This window comes from Anolis sagrei, chromosome 4 (genome assembly GCF_037176765.1).
Source record: "Anolis sagrei isolate rAnoSag1 chromosome 4, rAnoSag1.mat, whole genome shotgun sequence".
Classification (NCBI taxonomy): domain Eukaryota; kingdom Metazoa; phylum Chordata; class Lepidosauria; order Squamata; family Dactyloidae; genus Anolis; species Anolis sagrei.
The window spans coordinates 11,963,432-11,977,510 of NC_090024.1; the positions used below are offsets into that span (position 1 = coordinate 11,963,432).

The 14,079-nt window shown below is 38.6% G+C and overlaps 2 protein-coding genes across 2 annotated transcripts; one reads left to right on the forward strand and one right to left on the reverse strand.

Annotated features, from left to right (window-relative positions):
- Positions 1-1,761: 1,761 nt before the first annotated feature.
- On the forward strand, positions 1,762-6,341 carry LOC132772880 (mas-related G-protein coupled receptor member D-like). The gene is made up of 3 exons (XM_060771727.2): positions 1,762-1,908; positions 3,214-3,290; positions 5,081-6,341. The coding sequence occupies exons 2-3, from the start codon at positions 3,244-3,246 to the stop codon at positions 6,060-6,062; spliced, it is 1,029 nt and encodes a 342-aa protein (XP_060627710.2). The 5' UTR covers positions 1,762-1,908; positions 3,214-3,243; the 3' UTR covers positions 6,063-6,341.
- A 3,347-nt stretch (positions 6,342-9,688) lies between these two features.
- LOC132773529 (proto-oncogene Mas-like) lies at positions 9,689-12,776 on the reverse strand. Its single transcript, XM_067467270.1, has one exon. The coding sequence runs from the start codon at positions 12,759-12,761 to the stop codon at positions 11,826-11,828; it is 936 nt and encodes a 311-aa protein (XP_067323371.1). The 5' UTR covers positions 12,762-12,776; the 3' UTR covers positions 9,689-11,825.
- Positions 12,777-14,079: the final 1,303 nt, after the last annotated feature.

Genomic DNA, 14,079 nt, shown 5'->3' on the forward strand with positions numbered 1-14,079 from the left:
ACCCCACAACCATTGTTGTGTGGAGTCCCACAGGGTTCAATTGTGTCCCCAGTGTTGTTTAACATCTACATTAAGCCTCTGGGGGAGATCACCCGGAGTTTTGGAATGAGATGTTATCTCTATGCAGATGATGTCCAAATCTGTCACTCCTTCTCACCTGTCACCAAGGAAGTAGGTCCAGACTCTGAACCAGTGCTTGGCTGCTGTGTCGGACTGGATGAGAGCTAACGAATTGAAACTGAATCCAGACAAGACAGAGGTCCTACTGGTGAGTCACAAGACCGAACAGGGCATAGGGTTACAGCCTGTGTTAGACGGGGTTACACTCCCCCTGAAGACGCAGGTTTGCAGCTTGGAAGTGATCCTGGACTCATCGCTGAGCTTGGAACCTCAGGTCTCAGCAGTGGCTGGGAGAGCTTTTGCACAATTAAAACTTGTGCGCCAGCTGCGTCCGTACCTTGGGAAGTCTGATCTGGCCACAGCGGTCCATGCTCTTGTTACATCCCGAATAGATTACTGCAACGCGCTCTACGTGGGGTTGCCTTTGAAGACTGTTTGGAAACTTCAACTAGTCCAACGGGTAGCAGCTAGACTTCTCACTGGAGCATCATACAGAGAGCATACCACCCCTCTGTTATGTCAGCTCCACTGGCTGCCGATTCAGTTCTGCGCACAATTCAAAGTGCTGGTCTTGACCTATAAAACCCTATACGGTCCGAATGTATCTCCTTCTATGTCCCGCCTAGGAATTTAAGATCTTCTGGAGGGGCCATGCTCTCGACCACGCCCTTGTCACAGATGAGATTGGCGGGGATGAGGGACAGGGTCTTCTCGGTGGTGACCCCCCGCCTATGGAATTCACTCTCTGGGGAAATTAGATCATCGTCATCCCTCCTCTCTTTCAGAAGGAAATTAAAAACATGGATATGGACCAGGCCTTTGGGTAATCTGGCAGACTGACAAGGACAATGACGACTAAAGCTTTGGAAATGGACTATGATAAGCAGAACAAATTTATTAATTACAAACTTGGCAAAACGATGGCCACCAGGCTGGCTTTTTATTGTATTAATGTAATGTTTTAACTGTTTATAATTATTGTTACTATGTATTTTATTGTGTTGAATTGTAGGCATCAAACTTATGCTGGTTGGAAGCCACCCTGAGTCCCCCTTAGGGGGTTGAGAAGGGCGGGATAGAAGTACCTGAAACAAATAAATAAATAATTGTGATTCTAGAATGCATCAATATGGAGGGAAGCTATAGTTTCACTCTATTCTGCTTTGATCAGACCTTACCTAGAATACTGTGTCTAGTTCTGGGCAAAACAATTCAGGAAGAATATTGCCAAGTTGAAACGTGTCCTAGTAGGGAGACCACAACAGCCAAAGATCTGGAAGCCAAGTTGCATGTGGAGTGACTGAGAAAGCTGAGTGTGTTTAGCTTGGAGAAAATAAGACAACTACTGCTATGCTTTAGTAATTGAAAAGATGTCACAAGTTTGTTTTCTGCAAGTCTAGACACTACGACATGGAGCAATGGATTAAAATTGCAGAATAAGTGATTCCACCTAAACATTAGAAAGAACTTCCGGATAGTCAATGTTTGACAGTGGAATATGCTGCCCGTCATTGTGGAGGAGCCTTCTTCTCTATGATTCTATAATTGTACGATACGATCAGATCCTTTTTGAAATATGTGTTGTGCAATTTCACAGAAGTATTTTGTCAGTTTGGTTCTGAGAATATTGTGTAAGGTTCCCAACCCCCCAAATGAAGACAGAACAAGTTCCTGCTTTATACATTCTGCTTTCTCACAAGGCTCATATCAGTATTTCTCAGATTAGGCAGCCAGATTTACCATGGCTGACAACTGGACATCGCCACAAATTGTCTTCATCAGTACCAGGTAGGTCTGAAACTATATGTAGTAGATAGAACTTGTATCCATCAATGTGGAATTTTTTTCTTGTATTTCGGAAAGCCAACAAAATACCATGGGGCAATTTTTGATCCAGGATCGATTTCAAAAAGTCCTCAGAGGAGAATGGCAGTTGATAGGTGCATACAGCTGTGCAACCAGGCATTGCTTGGGTCATCTTGGCATGGAAATCTAGTAGGGGGGAAATGAAACTGTCCTTATTGTACAGTGACAGGCACAAGGTGCTCTCCTAAGGCATAGAGCAGTGGTTCTCAACCTTTCTAATGCCACAACACCTTAACACAGTTCCTCATGTTGTGGTGACCCCCCAAACATAACATTATTTTCGTTGCTACTTCATAACTGTTATTTTGCTACTGTCATGAATCGTAATGTAAATCTCTAATATGCAGGATGTATTTTCAGTGACTGGACCAAATTTGGCACAAACATCTGATACGTCCAAATTTAAATATTGGTGGGGTTGGGGGATTGATTTTGTCATCTAGGAGTTGTCGTTGCTGGGATTTATAGTTCACCTACAATCAAAGAGCATTCTGAACTCCACCAACAATGGAACTGAACCAAGTTGGGGTACACAGAACCCCCATAACCAAAGGAAAGTACTGGAAAGGCCTGGTGGGCATTGACCTTGAGTTCTGGAGTTGTAGTTCACCTACATCCAGAGAGCACTGTGGACTCAAACAAGGATGGATTTGGACCAAACTTGGTACAAATACTCAATTTGCCCAAATGTGAACACTGGTGGAGTTTGGGGAAAATAAACTTGCTATTTTAGAGTTGCAGTTGCTGGAATTTTAAGTTCACTTACAATCAAAGAGCATTCTGAACCTCAACAATAAATTGGGCCAAACTTCCCACACAGAATCCCCATGACCAACTGAAAATAATGAAAATAATCTGATGGTCTTTGGTGGCCCCTCTGACACCCCCTCAGGGGTCCCGACCCCCAGGTTGAGAAACGCTGGCATAGAGGGTGGGATCAGTGGTGGTGGTGAAGTATGGTCCTGAGACTGCATGCGCTGCAAAGGCAATTCTATTTGAGTCTGGGCGAAAAAGTTCAACAGAGGTTGTAATTAACTTTTAACTAACATAGCCCAAAGTAGGGGGAGGGCACACATCTCTGCAGGTACATAATTCATTCCTGCCTGATTGAACCTTGAACCTTTTTAAATCTGCTAATTTGAACCTTTTTAAATCTGCTAATTTAAAAGACTGTATTTTAAAAGTTATCACATCAGTTGACTTGTCTTTCTTTGGTCATGTTTTTAGATACTGAAAATATCTGACAGGGAAAACAAGATGCCTGATTACAGCAATGTTTCAACATACCCTACGCCTGAAAGTTTGTAAGTATGTGATGTATTATTAAATGTGTGATCCAAGAGAAGTGTCTGTTATGCATTGCATTATCCCTCAAAACCACCAGCCTAGCTAATCAAATGTTTAGAAGAAAAGTTAAAAATACAGGAAGCAACAGCTGCCTGTTACAACACACACTACAACTTGTGGTTTGGTGCCTCTAATGTATTAACTTGCAAGGTGGTCTGAGGACATTCTTTGTGGGGTTTTGTTTACTTTAAGGGAATATCTGGCCATCATCTCAGATTTGAAACATTTACTCCCTTTCTTTTATTCTAGCCCAAGTCCAGATTCTAGCCCAAATCCAGATCTCCCAAATTGTTTTTGGGGTCCTCATATACTTTTGCAAGCCACATAAAGCCTTCAAGGACCCAGTTTTACACTTACACTCTTATTTCTACTGTACATTCCAAAATGCAAAATCATTTACTAAATAAAAATAAACAAATGGATTCCTGGAAATGATACTTTTTAAAGACTTCAGCTTTCTCTGACCAAAAGGAGTAGTGTGCCTAGCTAAGGCCCCTTCTACACTGCCATATAATTCAGTTCAGTCCAGATAATTTGGATTTTATATGGCAGTGTGGAAGGGGCCTTAATTACAGCTCCATGATTCTATAGCATAGAGCCCTGGCAATTAAAGTGGTCCCAAATTCCATCAATTCTACAGTGCAAAGGCACCCAGAATCCATCTTTTCTATATGTACCTGAACCATACTTCTTAGGCCCCTTCTATGCTGCCCTATATCCCAGGAGCAGATCCCAATTATCCGCTTTAAATAGGACGTGCTTCCACACAGCCCTTTATCCCAGGAGCATATGTGTTTTAAAAATGTGGATGTTCCTGGGCCCCTACCCACACACACCCCAGAAAACGCGCACTTTCTAGGGTGGGTGTCCAGATGGTCTTGACTCAACCTCCTTTCCCCAAAGCCCTAAAACCCCTTTTAAAAGTAAGGAAAACTGACCCGGCTTTCAGTAGAGCGTTGCTGGAGATCTCCCGGCACATAGAAATGATGTGCCAGGAGAGAGGGGGGGGGGATGATTTTTCGCTCCCTCCCTTCCACTCTCCTGGCACATCATTTCTACGTGTGATGAGGTCCTTTCCACACATCCCACTGTGTGGTGTCAGCAATAGGGGGTCCTTATGCTGCTCCACCCAAAACAAATTAAAATACTTTGTAGGTGTGCAAAAACACACTCAGACCTCAAATTTATTCTCCTGTGACATTCTTTTTCATATGGAATCTTGACTGAAATTATTGCCTGGTTTGCAATGGAGCTAATTCAATGTTTTTTTCCTTTAAAACGAAATACTCAACTGAACAAAGTAATTCAAGCAAAATGAGAACTGAAAGAATATTATAGGAAAACTACCCAAAATGATTTTACACTTATTTTTTAAAACATTTTTGACTGTAGCCTATATGCATCAAAAGCACAATTTTGGTCTCCCAGTAAAAAAGGTTTGTTTTTGATACTGGAAGCTAAGTGAGATTAGCCCTGGATGGGAGACCAGTAATTTCAAAGGAGGACACGGCAAAATGGAAAAAATTCTATGGAATTTGTGGGTTCACAAAAAACAAAAAGGACAGAAAATTGAAGACACATGTACATACATGCACACAAAGCCATTCAAACTATCCATGTGAATTTAGGTTGGACAACCACAACCTTGGAATTCAAAGATCATGCAAGGAAATGAAAATTGTAAAAAAATTTTTTTTCTGATTTCTGAATAGGAACAGAATCACTTCAGTCTATCTTCTCTTTGCAGGTCTTTGCATGATGGGAGAAGCAGTTTCTATAAAGCATTTCTATGTAATTTGAATAATTCTGACAACTCGAAAAACAACGAAACATTTCTTCCTGCCATATGTGCAAATGACACTTCTGGAACAATAAAACCCCTCAATGTTATAACTGTTATAGTCTGTATTTTGGGACTTCCTGGAAATGGAATGGTCATCTGGCTTCTTGGCTTCAGAATTAAGAAGACTCATTTCACAACCTACGTCATGAACCTTGCCATTGCTGATTTTGGTGTCCTCATCTTCCTGCTTTGCATGGCTAGCTCTGCAATACACTCGTGCGATGGCTACCCTGTTGCAAGGTCTTCCTTTCAAATAATCCGTCAGCTTACTTTCTTCGCTTATTCTGTTAGCCAGTTTCTATTGGCAACTATCAGCATTGACAGATGTGTGGCCGTTATCGCCCCACTCTGGCATCGATACCATCGCCCCCCACATTTATCCATTATGGTTTCTATCCTAATTTGGTTAGTCTCCTTTCTGCTTGCTGTCATCCATTTAGTTCTTCTCAAGACAAATCGTTTAGTTTTTTTCTACCACCTTTTTGTGAATGTCCTGCTTTGCACACCTATCATGGTCATATCTACGCTCATTCTGTTCATCCATGTCTGTTATAAACCAAAACAACAACTGCGGCGAAAGCTTGCCACAGCCATTTTATTGACACTCCTCTTTTTTGTCCTCTTTACCTTCCCATTTAACATGATTTATAGCTTTGATGGAAAACATGAAAGCAAGTGTTATAAAATCTCCTCCATGACATTCGTTTGTTGTGCCTTTGCTTCTCTGAACAGTAGCATCAACCCCCTGATCTATTTCTTAGTTGGATGGGGTCGAACGATGGGCAAAGTCAAGATTTCCATGAAGGCGGCACTCGAAAGAGTTTTCAGGGATGAGCAAGACAGTAGAGAAGAACAAACCACCAGCACAGGAGCAACCCAATTATAAGGATCCTTTATGTGTGAAAGCGGTTATCTTTACCAAATAATTCTTCAGAATTCACTTGTAAAATCATTATTCATACATAATATTCAAAATTGATTGACAGTATGTAACAGAAAATAATGGTGAGTGTACATCTGCTGGTTTCCAAAGAGAAAATATTCAATTTTTTTTGCATTATTCATTCTTCTTACAATGCAATTCTTGACTTTATTCCTACACAAAAGATGTAACAAATAATTTGGAACTATGTGCAATGAGTATCAGAATGGCCACGGTGTACGATTTTTGGATCATATAATTTTAATATTTATAGTAGGATGTTTTTAATGCCTTGTTTTAATGTTTAAATGTTGTTTATGCCTTAGGTTTAATGGTTTGCATGATTTTAATTTATAGTGATATATTAATGTTCAGTTATTATGTTTTCTATTATATGTATGTGGCATTGAATTTTTGTCATTGATATGTTGTAAACCACCTTGAGTCCCCCCAGAGGTGAGGAAAGTGATATATAAATATAGTAAATAAATAAATAACAAATAATTTTGGTAATATTCTTTCTGGTGCAAAACAAAGTTTTCTAAATCTATTGAGTTGTTTTTTTTTAAAAAATCACACTTTGTGACTCGTTGTGCACAATATTTGCTAACGGTTGTTTTGCACAAAAAATAGTACCTTAAGCACAGAAAACAATATTTAATGCTTTAATATTATTTCCAGTGCAAAAACCCCCAGTTCTTTATGCACCCCAACCATGCACAGATTTTGGATTGATTAAATCCCCCATTGTAGCATTTCCTGGACAGGAATAAATGTTTCTATATTGAAATACTATTTTTCAGCCAGAAAATTTTCTTTCTTTTGTGGAAATGATGTTTTCTGCACAAAACAATTGTGTGTATATTTTGCACAGACGTAGTTTTGAACTGCAAGGATTAGCATTCACTCAGGACTTTTCTTATTAGAACAGCTCAATAATATTTTTGAATAAACTTTCCATGCCTACTTTCAGGAAAGTGTCATCCAACATATATCAAAGTGATTTAAATAATTAGAGAGAAAGATTGCCCATCCCCCTTAGAAGTAATCGAAATAAATCTACCTTTAAATATACAAAGGTAAACATTATCATGGTGTGCATTTAATCAGTAGTTTACATTTATTTTTCCCCCAAAATGTTGAACCTATAATATATGACGCAATCCACAAAAATGAAGGATTATCTATCGACATGAAATTGTTCTTTGTGTAGATGAGAAATATTATTGGATGAGATGATCATTAGACCATTCCTTTATTTCATGTTTTGTAAAAGAGAGATAGCAACACAATGTATTTCACTCCTGAAGTAGGTAAGGATGGTTATAGCTTTGCACTTATCCCATTCCCTTGTCCTATTGTTTACAGCTTGGCAATGTTTACAGTGGCTTACCTCCATTGGTTGATAAGTGCTGTTTTAATTGAGTTTTAAGTTGTTTTATATGGTTATATATTTTATTCAATTGTATTTTATATTTTATTTTATTTTATGTTCTGTTTTTAGGCACCTTGTGCTGTTTGTAAGCCATCCTAAATCCCTTCGGAGAGATGGTGGCGGGAAATAAGAATAAAGTTGTTGTTGTTATTATTATTATTATTATTATTATTATTATTATTAAATGAACAAAAAATGAGTGACTTTCCACTTTCGTATTACAAGATTTTTGTGCATATTTAATCTAAAATACAATTAATTCATAATAGGTCTTTAATATTACATTTTATTGTAATGTTATTTTTCTTTTTCCATTTGATTATTTAATAATAATAATAATAATAATAATAATATATCAGTCTCTAGTTGTTATCTTTTCACCTTCTTTCTTTAAATATTTAATTAATGGATCCCAGAATTGTATGAAATCTATTTTTTTTACTTTCAATATCATAATTAATTTATTCATCTCTACCATGTCTTACATTTTGACCTCACAATTTTCTGTGTTTGATATTCTTTTATTTTTCCAATTTTGTGTGTATATGAATTTTACTGCTGTTGTCATGTATGGAAAACCTTTTGCCGTTTAATTTGATTGTCAAAATTTCTAATAAAAAGAGTTTTGAACGAGTAATACTTGCTACTTGCTTGGTTTATTGGCATGATTAAAGTTCTGTTTTTTTCTATTTTATTCTTTTCTAGCTCATTAACAAATAAAATAACTGGATTGACATTTCAATTTTTATTTCTTTAGTTCTTGTTCTATTGTCTCCTGGATATCCTATAACATTTCATTTATTTTTCTTGTATTTTCTTTCAATTATTTTTAGCAAGTCGAGTGTACATTACTCTTATAAAGGCTTTACTGGCAACCCTTACCATTCTCATCTATGTTTCCCTGTTGATTTTGTCTTTTTTCCAAAAAAAAGAAAAAGAAATCCTATTTATATTTTATTTGCATATTTTTCCTGATCCATGTAATCTCTATTTAATGCTATCACCCTCCCATCCTTTAACATTAAGGACAAATGATCTATATTGGTACCCCTTATTATCTTAATTTTTATTTCCCTGTCTATATTTTTTTAGAAACCTATAGCCCAAGGTAGCAAATTCCATTATCTAGCAGCTCTTACCATTAGGAAGTTCTTGCTCATTTTTAGATAGAATCTCTTTTCGTACAGTTAGAATCCATTGTGTCCTGGTCTCCAGAGAAGCAGAAAACAAACTTCTCCTTTCCTCAGTATGACATCTTTTCCAATGTTTAAACATAGCTATCATTTTGTTGTTTATTTGTTCAGTCACTTCTGACTCTTCATGACCTCATGGACCAGCCCATGCCAGAGCTCCCTGTCAGCCGTGGCCACCCCCAGATCCTTCAAGGTCAAGCCAATCACTTCAAGGATGCCATCCATCCATCTTGTCCTTGGTCGGCCCCTCTTCCTTTTTCCTTCCATTTTCCTCAACATCATTGTCTTCTCTGAGCTTTCCTGTCTTCTCATTATGTGACCAAAGGACTTCATCTTTGCCTCTAATATTCTTCCCTCCAGTGAGCAGCCAGGGAATTATTTCCTGGAGTATGGACTGGTTTGATCTTCTTGTGGTCCAAGGCACTCTCAAAATGTTGCTCCAACATCACAGTTCAAAAGCATCTGTCTTTCTTTGCTCTGTTATACATTAGCTGCTCCTCATAGGGCTTGGCTTCCAGGCCTTTTATCATTTGGGTCATACCTCTCTGGACATGTTCCAGTTTGTTAATATCCTTCATGAATTGTGGTGCCCAGAATGTTAATCAGCAGTCTTAAGTCAAGCTAATAGTCCAACAGAGGTGTAATTATTAGCAGGATAATGCAAATAGAGAAATCACTGAAGAACTGATGTTGCTATTGGCAACAAGGTGCCACCCCTGAGCAGCTTATGTTCACAGCTAGCTCTACTAGTATTTGGAGTCGAAAGTTATGACAGGTAAGAGCAGTTTACTGGTTTGGGTTTACTGGTTTTGTGGAGAACCTCTCCCAGGCAAAAGGTCTTAAAATGGACAAATAAATTGAGCAGCTCCAAAAAGGGGAACAAATCAGGCCAAGACAAAATGATTTTTAAGTGAAATGAATTATTTATTTATTAAGAAGAACGAAAAAATATATAGGTAGAACCCCAACATAGCATATTGTGTCAATATAAACTGTTTCTCAAAGCAAAAAAGACAGATGCTAAAACCACTAATCCTACAACACACACACATTTTCTTACTTTCTTATGCAAATAAAAGTCTAAATAAGATGTTTGGCTAAAGATGAAGTGAGAAGACAGGGAAGCAAGTTCTGGATGAAAAGGTCCAAGTGAAAAAGGTTTCTTTCTCTGCTTATGATAATTCTTCTTCCTCTCTGTGGAGTTCCTTCTGATCCTTGTATTTTTGTCTGTCTTTGATTTGTTCCTCTGCCTAAATTTAACCTGTTTCTAACTTGGAGCCTGTCATCTGAAGGGAAGGAGACACCTCTGGGTGGGACAAACCATAATCTTAATGTTATTCTATGGAGAGTTCAAAAGACAAGGTCCATTAAAGTGATGTGCAGAGCCCTCACGTGCTAAAAGAATATGTGTACAAAGAGCAGACGGGAATGTGACCTTTGGCTGTTACCTTTTGGAAATAATTTTGAAATAGTCTGAGGAGATGAAAACAATGGAATTACAACACATGGGACAAAAACAATTGAGCATAGACATTTCAGGTCCTTCCAGACAGGGCTAAATTCTGGGAGAAACTGGGATATTTGAACGCATCAGAAGCTGTCTTCCACGGGTCTGCACATTTAGCCAGCCCCCTACAGTAAGTTTTTGGGCAAATCAGGGAGCTGGAAGGAGAGGGTGCAATGTTATCCTAATCCTTTAGGCTCTGAGAGTCCGAAGAACTGGGATGGCATTGGGGATTGACTCTCAGGACCATGTAATGCAGTCCTGGGAGTCAATCTCCAGAGGCCCACACGTGGAAAGATTTGGACCTTGCATTACGGTTGGGATCTTTCCAGGTGCCAAATTATCCTGGAGTAAACTGGGACATTCCAGTTTACTCTGGATTAATTCAGGTTTACCTGAGGTGTTGTTTGGATGCCTCAGGTAAATCCGTGACCCATCATGGGTTATGGGCCCGTGTGGAAGGACCCTTCCTCTCTTTCAGATACAAAAAGTATTGCCCAACCTCTGGAAACTGCAGCATCTGGAGATTGCAACAGGTCTGGCAGTCTCCATTCAGTAGAAGAAAAGATGACAGCTAATACTAATTGCTCTTCTGAAGGCAACAATGAGACTACTATAGGAGGGACGGGCTTCACAGGAAAATTCCAGTTTGTACTTAAGACAAGGTTTTATTTCTTCCAAGATGACCAGAAATCCAGTATATCACTCCCTATCCTGCCAGAATACCTCTTACAATTTTCAGACTCCCTGAAGAAAGGTTTCCTATTTAAGTGCTTGCTTGCAAGTTTTATTATTCAAGCATAACACAACACAACGTATTGAGACTGAATTGTAACCTTGCACAACTGGATGGTAGCATTCATTATTTTCCAAATCTAAACGTTCACTGGATCAATTTTCATTTGTTCTCAGCTGTTTGAAATTCCACCAACCGAGTGTGTAATGGATAACTGTTCCCTTCCCCCCAATTTCTTCTGCCTACCTTCCCTATAAGACATGGGCATTTATAGGATAATCCAAATAGGCTAATCAATGGAAAGAGTGAACTCTCACTCCACTACTAATCACAGCAATAAGGAATGTCTGGTTAGAAAGCAAACACTGAGTGTAATAGGGATTGCAAATCTTAGAGTTTTAGAAGAAAGGGCACAGGGCCCACTACATCATTATATAATTTGCTGTACTATTATTCCACTTTAACTGTCATAGTTCCATCATATGGAATTCTAGAATTTATAGTTTCATGATGCACCAGAGAGCTCTCTGACTGAGAAGACTAAATGTCTCATACTCAACTGCAAACCCTAGGATTGTACAGAACAAAACCATAGCAGTTAAAGTAGAACAACAGTGGCATATCTCTGTATTGTGAATCAGCCCACAGAGTATCTTACTGAGTTAAGTGCAGCCTTTCTAATATGGATATGCTATGGAAATATCTCTGGTTATCTTATTGTAATATGGAGTTTGCAACTTTTTTTTAAAAAAATCCCTAATTGCATCTTGATGTTGCTTACAAAGTTGCCTTTTATTTTACAAAGAAATGTTAAGATACTGTTAGGGGAAATGGTGGACACATTGCCCATAACAGGGCATCAAACAGTGGTTACACTTGAGGTGTTCTGTTCTTCCTTATGCTCATGCTCATCCTTGAAGACCCTCTGGAGTGCCACCTTCATGGACACTCTGGGCTGACCTTTCTTTTGTCTCCTCCCAATTAAGAAATAGATCAGAGGATTGATGCAACTGTTCAGAGAAGAACAGACAAAACCTGTTCCCATTAGAGTGGGAAGAGAGGTGTGATAATGAGTTATGATATAGAACACATTAAGTGGGACAGCAAAGATGAGGAAGAAGAGGAGGGCAAGCAAGATGGACATGACAAGCTTTCCCCTATGATGTTGCTTTGATTTACAGCATAAGTGAATGGTCAGGATCAGAGTGGAGGTAACCATGATAGGAGTGCAAAGCAGAACATTCATAATAAGTGGATACAACACTGGAGTATTGCCAAAGCTCTTAGTTCTATGGAGAGTGAAGTGAATTGCAGAGTGGGCAAAAGAGAGGATCCAGATTAGGGTACAAACAATAGTGGACAAACATGGAGGCCGGTGGCATCGATGCCAAAGTGGGAAGAGGATGGCCACAGATCTGTCAATACTGATGGCAGTCAATATATATTGACTTGCAGAATATGTGAAAAAAAATAACTCCAGAAAAATTAGGAAAAAAATAGAGTGAATATTGATTCCATTATACTGAACCATGGACATCACCAAAGCAGCAGTGCTAATTAAAAAGACGAGGACCCCAAAGTCAGCTATGGAGAGGTTTAGGATGTAAGTGGTGAAAGGATTTCTCTTCATGTGAAAGCCAAGGAGCCAAATCACCATTCCATTTCCCAAAAGCCCTAAAAGGCTGGTTGTGAGAATAAAACTATTGATGATAATTTCAGGAGATACATGATCAGTGCTATTAATTGGTTGCCTAATCCCAGCACTTCCATTTATGTCTGGAGAAAGAGTTAGCATGTTTTCTGAATTTCCAGAAGCAGTGCTGTCATTTATGAAGTCGTTTTGGGGATGGTAAATCACCTTCCTAACTCCGAGATACGTTTTCCTGTGAACAGAATGAGACAAACATAAATAAATTTCTCTTATGGAATTGTGGTTTTTCACTCTTACAGAATCATATTATTTTGCCTGAAATTTGAGTAAAGGACACTGATTAAAACAGTTGATACATACAACAACACCTTAATATATTGCATAAATTAGAATTACATTGTTTATAATACATCACAGGGTTTGTTTCTTTCTATAAAAACGTTTCATTTTCTTCCTTCTTGACTGATTTTAAAGACTTTTCTAGGAAGGTTTGAGTGGATAAGTAGGATGATGCAACTGAAATATTTCTTACAATGTTGCTGGTGGTGCTAGTGATGTTTTGATAGTTGTTTGAGATCTTGGTTTTAAACCTGTTAAGGTCTTCAGTTGAGGTTTGATGTCTTTACTATGCACCAATGTGTTCCACTGTTTCTTTTACAATTCAAAACAACTGACTTAGACTGTTCATTGAGAATGGTTAAAGTACTTTATATACTTGAGTTTAACTCAACCTTGGGCATAAGGCACACTGGGGGGTGGGGGTGGTGGTGGAATGATTGATTATGATATGACCAATGGATATTCTGAGATTTTTTTTCATGTCAGCAGCAACTTGAGAAACCTCAAGTTGCTTCTGTTGTAGAGAATTGGCTGTCTGCAAGGACATTGCCCAGGGATGCCCAGGTCTTTGATGTTTTAGTATCCTGTGGGAGGCTTCTTTCATGCCCCCCATAGGGAGATGGAGCTAACAGAGAGAGCTCTCAACCTGTCGGTCAGCAGTTCTGCTGGCACAAGCATTTTTCAGTGGAGAGAGGGAAAAAACGGTTCTGGCTCGGGGGAACATCAGCCCCAGGCCAATGCTACTGTTATTTTCTTGCCCAGACATTCAAAAAAGTCAGAAGTGGTGCTATGGCAGAGAAAGAAAAGGAAGTTTGTACTTCTTTTGGGTTCTTCTTTTAGCTGCTCTACGCAGAAAAGAGAATGGTTTATTTTTAGATAAGAGCTAAAGTAGACCCCTAAATAATTCAACCCAATTTTGTTCAGTTTTAATTAATATTTCTCAGCTCATATATAGTAATGAAATTTACTAGTACTAGATGAATACCATGTCTACTGCAGTGGTTCTCAACCTGTGGGTCCCCAGATGTTTTGGCCTTCAACTCCCAGAAATCCTAACAGCCGGTAAACTAGCTGGGATTTCTGGGAGTTTATTTTATTTTATTTATTTATTATTTGGACTTAT